Raw genomic sequence first — 6,359 nt, forward strand, 5'->3', positions numbered from 1 at the left:
CTTTTTTGGTAATAAAAGCTAAGTTATTCAATCCTGGAAGCCCCTCCAGTTTGAAAGCATGACCTAGACGTTTACCCATTTGTCCCAGGGCCCAGCCAGGAGAGGTTTCTCTAACGCTGCTCCAAGCAACCTGCTGACTTGGATAAGTCTTGCTTTGCTTCTTGGAGGAATGAAGTGGATTTAAGTGTCTCTGACAGGAGCCTGCAGCAAGAGGAGGAAGGTCTTTGTGGAAGCTGAGGAACGAGACGGGAAACAGAAGGGCCTTGCCAAGATTGATTTTGGCTCGTGGGTGGTTAGGGGCCCGTAGGCAGCAGTTCTCCATCACGCATCGCCTTGAGTAGCTGCATCGTGACTGACAGCAGCAGAGGAGGCTGGCTGGGGAGGAAATTTTTCTAGGATTTTCACTATAGCTGCCTCATAACATTCTTGAGCCCTTCCCGGCCCTTCAAGGAGAAGGTTTATGGAGCACTTAGGATGCACCACATTTGCACAGTGGCCATGTGAAAATCCACGTGCTGGATTTCATGAACTGGTGCGTTCATGAGAACAGGGACATTGGAAAGCTTTTATGCTTTGGTCCACCAGTGTGTGACACCTAAGCTGTCCTAGCCACGGCTTAACAAGGAGCTAGAAGTGGGTCAGGAAAAAAACAGACTGGGATTCATTAGGTGCTTTGTTCATCACTATTTAAGCACAGACAAGGAGAGTAGGATTCATCTACCTGAACATATGCATTAGTACCCTTTGAGAGACCTTTATGCTCCTGAAGGGGCAGCTGGTGACAAAGTGCAATGTTTTACAGTACCTCAAATAATGCTAGGTGCTGATATTTAGACACCTGAATTCTGCCCAGAGGGTAGGATTCTGCTCACAGTTGAAGATATCTAAACTGAGGTGCCTCTGTGAGCCAGGTCCCTGGGCTCCTGTTCGTGAGTGGAGATGTGGTCAGCACAGTTGGTGGAGCCTGGGGAGCTGTTCAGCTGAGCATGTGCAGGTGTCTGCTTTACTGCAGGATCCCTTGCCTGCTTTGGCTCCGCTGAGTCAGATGGGAGTTGAGAGGTGTTTCGCAAATGTAAGCATTTAAACTCAAAAGTCTGTCTCAGTGAGGTTCAACCCTGGCTGGATGGTGCGATTCAGGTGCCTAAACCTACAGGCCTATTCCTGACTGAAGGTCTGCTGCCATCTGCTAGCTGCCAATCCATCAGGATCTGGATTTCCAACACGTGTTGTGCCGTACCTACCAGCCCCATGTGGATGCCTTGGATATACTGCACCTGCAATGTCAACTCTCCCACTGAGCTCTGGAGAGGTGGCTCCTGATGAGAACAGCCCCGTGTCCAGGTTCCCTTCCTGCGTTTCATGACCATGCCTTGTTCAACCAGCTCTAAATCTAGCCAAGCCTGTGCACAGAAGCGTATCTACCAGCCGAGCCAATTCCTGTTGGCTTCTTCTTTCCCATCTCCTGTACAATGGTGGCTGTCTCCTTTTCCAGGTGGAACAGATGTGAATGGGTTGGGGGAAGTGGAAGGGTTGAGAAAAGCCTGAACTGATGAATGACTGCAGTGTGTAGCCCTTCTGCAAGTATCTCAGCGATTTTGCCCAGTTTGCTGATGGTCTGGGCGTGAAATCAGGTATAGGAGCTTTGTTTCACATGAACTCAGCTCTCACTTCTGGGCAACCAGTGAAATGTGACTTTACATGAGGGACAGTATGGGTGAGGGCTCTTTTTTTTTTTCCTCGGTGTTGAAATGTGTTCTGTACGCTCCTGTCTAACATTGTGGGATTTCTTGCAGAGTTGGCTAGACACTTTGGCATGCAAAGCGTGACAGCCTCTAACCAAGCCGGCCCAGCTGAGTACTAAAAGCAGTAACACATCTCTCTCTGTAACCCGTCACTTGTTTGAATGCTACTGTGTATTATTGTATTGCATTTGAAAAGGTCTTGGCTGTCGTAGGAATGAAGTGTGACCATTGGCCAGGCTTTGCTGAAGGCAGTATTATGCATAGTGTCTTTCTAAAAATGTCTTTGTAATATCAGGATTGGGCCAGACCCCAATTCTGAGTCCATGACCTATTGCACATTTGCACATGGTGCTCAGCAGGACTCATGCAGCCAAATAATTAAGAACCGGATGGTCAGGAAATAGACTGGAGCCAGTCCTCGGCTGTCGTGAGGCCATGATGTCGGCAGATGCCATAATGGGCAGAGGGGGGAGATTTTTTTTTTCTTTTTCAGATACTGTAGATGCCCAAAGGAAGGGCACTTTCAATAGCACCTTGACAGGAGGCAGCTCTATAAAACAGACTCTGTTCTAACTTGCTGTTTTAAGGGGTGGTTATACCTTACCCATTTAAAGTCAAAATGTAACTTATTTTTGGGGAAGGAAAGGAGGGGAGAACTAGAACTATAAATATCTGTTTATAATCTGTGGACAAAATGCAGGTTATCTGTGACTGTCCAAATAACATGTCTGCTCTCATGTTGCCCACAGAGGATTCCCAAGCATAAACCTATCTCTGGAGAAGGTTGGGGAGAGCATTCAGATGACACTTAAAGGCGATGGATATGCTTTTGTGCCATGAAGCATCTTTATTGCAGTCTAATTTGAAAAGGACAGGATCCTTTACTTAGCATCAGTCAGTTTATGGGTATGGGGTCCTTTACGGCACCTGGGGGGCTCTTTACCACCTTTGTCTCTAAGGTAAATAACTATTGATTCTTTCATTGCTTTCTTCTCTTCCCTTCCTGATACTGCTTCTCCTTCCTGTGCTGCTTTTTCTGTCGAAGATAACCTTCTCTTTCAGTTCCCTCCATCTCGTAGGTGAACACCGTGGTGCCACTGGCTCTGCTCTTCCTTCTGTATTTACGTTTTGTGGTGGTCTGAAGAGAGCTATTCCCATGCAAGCTATCCCCAAGCAAGATCTGGACACCTTTCTGCATGGAGATTGACTTTCTTTTGCTTTGGGAATAAATTAAACATGCATTTACTTTCTGATATCTTGAACAAGTTTTTTTTTTTTCTTTAGGGATCTGAGATGAACATAATATCTCATTACAAAACCCACTGCAAGTGTTTGGCTATTAAAATAAAATACATAATTTAAGAAAGGAGTGGAAACCAAGCCTTGACATTGATAGTTGCAGTCAAGAGGCATAAGCAGGCACAAAACTTAACGTGAGAGTCCTGGCGTGGGGGGGACATAATCCACGTTTCCAAAGGTTTAAGTGTCTTTCCTTTCTTTTCCACCTTGAGTTTGAAGACCTTGGTCACAGGTGCTCTGCTTTTTTTGTGGAGAGAATAAAATATACATTTCCATCCTAGTTGAGAACACCTTATAGAAGGTTCTGCCAACACATTATAGAAGTTATGCTAGCCTGGGACCTTGCAGAGCCTGTTCCTTCCTGGATGGTGGCTTGTGTAGACAACACTTGGGCGCAGCAGCCCCTGAATGCCTGCGTGATCCCATTTCCCTTTAGCCCCTCACCAGAATCCCTACACAGTGTTTAGCTAAGTGGCTTTTTCCACCTCTGGGTCAGGCTTTTTGTAAATGCTTGTGGCCTTGCTCACTGTCTTGCCTGGTCAAATCTCAAGATCTGCTCACCCTGAGGTGCTGCCAAAGCATCAAGGCAGCAGTTGAGGTTCCTCATCCTGACATGGGGCAGCTCCTGCTTGCTCATGATGAGGCAGATGGTGCAGCCTTTAGTGCAGGGAGTCTGTTCCCATGGCCAGAACTGAAAATTTAAAGTCCCCTTATCTCCCTGCAGAGTGACTGCCCCATGTCCTTTCTCCGGTTGAAAATTGAAGACTGCTCCCCTAGTCCTCCCTGCAGCCACCAGCCCTGTCGTAGTCCCCAGGGGTTGCTGCCTGATGGGCTGAGGGCTGAAACCACTGGGATGGACGTGTCTTACTGCTGCATCAACCCAGATTTCATGTTTTCCCCTTGAAACCCTCTGCGTGAGAAGCCAGATTCCCCTTCCAAGCTGCCTACAGCTGGTGCCACAACAGAGTAAATCCTGGGGGCTGCATTAAAGCACCTGGAATTACTGAACCCTTCACACAGGGGTCTGTTTTCCATTTCTTCACATCTTAATTTTTCAGAGAAAGGGAGGGCACAGAGGAGGCTGAAGCAGCCTTGGGCTTTACCCTGCATGAAAACGTGCGTTTGGCCAGCAAGCAATGGTGCTCTTTGTTTTTTAAGAGCACATGCAGGCTTCTTTGTTGCTAGCAGAAAAAAATTGGCAGGTCCTTTTGGACATGCTGCCGCACTCCAGAATAGGATTCTGAACACAGGTTGAAGAGGCGGAAGCTACCTGGATGCTTTTGGAGCTGATGGTTTTGGTGGTGGCGGTGATTCAGGCTGTTGTTCTTGAGTTTATATATAAAATTTAGCTACGTGAAGGTTTGTCCTCGGTCACAAAGTGAACTGGGTGGGATGCTGTACCTCGTCGCTGCTGGTGGAAACAGCACAGCTTAACCATGTTTCCACTGAGCCTGTGCTGCTAATTGGGAGCTGTGTGAGTTTAAGGTGGTATCCTGTGTGTGGTGGTGTGGAGAGTGTTCCCACTGTCCACGCTCGTGTTCTGGAGCATGTGCCACCCCACCTGCGTGTTTGCGTGCGTTACAGCAGCACTCTCCCTCTTCTCTCCACTAAACCAACTCCTTCCATTTTTGTTACATCTTATCTCCTTGTTCCTATTAAAATGGATAAATAGGTGTTAAAATATGTATTAATCTCTTAGTTGCACCACAGCTTCAGAACTCTGTCTACGTAGATGAATGCCACTACTGGACAGCCTTTGTACACTTTACTAGTACCATTAACTAGCCAATAAAACAATATTCTGGCAAGTAAATGTCATATTCCTGGAAACTGGGACCCTTCTGAAACAAGTATTTCCTGTAGCGTGTGTTTTCTGTCCTCTTCCAACAGATAGCTTTTGTATTGTCATCAACTTTGTGTTCCAGGAGTGTCTTTTAGCAAATGTTTTGGGTTTTTTTTCTCTGTCTCTTGATCTTTTCCCCCATAACTGATTTTCTTTTGGGACCGTGTGTGTCTGCAGGTCATCAAAGCTGGAGTGGAGACAACCTGTAAATGCCACGGCGTATCTGGATCCTGTACTGTCCGAACGTGCTGGAGGCAGCTCTCCCCATTCCATGAAATAGGGAAGCAGCTGAAGCAAAAATATGAGACATCGCTCAAAGTGGGCAGCACTACCAATGAGGCCACGGGGGAAGGAGACATCTCCCCACCCAAGAAGTCCATCCCTGGTCACAGTGATCAAATCCCAAGGACTACGGATCTTGTCTACATTGACGATTCCCCGAGCTTCTGTATGATGAGTAGATACTCTCCTGGGACTTCGGGAAGGAAATGTTACAAAGACAAGAACTGTGACAGCATCTGCTGCGGGCGAGGGCACAATACGCAGAGCCGGGTGGTCACCCGTCCGTGCCAGTGCCAGGTCCGGTGGTGCTGCTATGTGGAATGCAAACAATGCACCCAGAGAGAAGAGGTTTACACCTGCAAAGACTGACGCGTCTTCTGCTTGATGGCAACCCTTGGTGACGGGCGATGGCGATCTATGAGAACTACATATGGAGACAAACAGGGTTTGATTGACCTTCTGGGATCTGAAAGCTATGTTGAGACATAAGCACTTTGTAGGGTACTGGTGACCCAGCTGTGTTGCTGTTTTGTTTTTTGTTTTGTTTTGTTTTCCTGTAGACTGAATTTTAATGAGGTCCAACCATGTGGAAATAAGTGCCTGTCACACTGGGGTTAGACACCAGTTGACCTTCACCTTAGTCGTCCACGCAGTTTGACGGATCATTCATCCTTGGAACATCTTGATCGTTTCACCAATCCTCCGTGAGCTCCTGGGCTAATATATTCTCTTTGGCATAAATAACCTATACTACTTTATTCCTGAAGCTTACCCAACTGCTTAGAGAGCTAAGCAGATAGGAAAGAAAGATCTTTCTGCTTTGAATGCGATGGTACGGGAAGCGGTCATTTATGTCCCCTTCTGAAATTGGAGAGGTGCGTAGGGTAAGCAGGAACGGCCCTGATGGTTCCTCTAGTGGAGTTTCTGCACATCGAGCAAACAAGGCTCTGACAAAGAGACCCACTGGGAGGGTAAGCTTTTAAACGACAGCTCCGTATCCACATGCTTTGATCACCAAATACAGCTCAAAAAATATTGGGTCCACCGTGTTGCAGACAGAAATATATCCAAGAAAGAGGTTGGGAAGAGAGTAGAAAACCAGACGTGCCTGTCCCCTTCAGTCCAATCACGTGTTCTTTTTTTAAAACAATTTCTTCAAATGCAGTTTCTTTAGCACTATTGCTGTCTTAATT

At 46.8% G+C, this 6,359-nt stretch overlaps 1 protein-coding gene across 1 annotated transcript in view; it reads left to right on the forward strand.

Annotated features, from left to right (window-relative positions):
• The window catches only part of WNT9A (Wnt family member 9A), a 56,897-nt gene extending 51,362 nt beyond the window's left edge, over positions 1 to 5,535 (forward strand). Inside the window, exon 4 of the mRNA XM_076332381.1 lies at positions 5,062 to 5,535. Within this exon, the coding sequence (XP_076188496.1) occupies positions 5,062 to 5,535 (474 nt within the window). The remainder of the gene's footprint in view (positions 1 to 5,061) is intronic.
• The last annotated feature ends 824 nt before the right edge of the window (positions 5,536 to 6,359 follow it).

This window comes from Aptenodytes patagonicus, chromosome 2 (genome assembly GCF_965638725.1).
Source record: "Aptenodytes patagonicus chromosome 2, bAptPat1.pri.cur, whole genome shotgun sequence".
NCBI classification, from domain to species: Eukaryota; Metazoa; Chordata; class Aves; order Sphenisciformes; family Spheniscidae; genus Aptenodytes; species Aptenodytes patagonicus.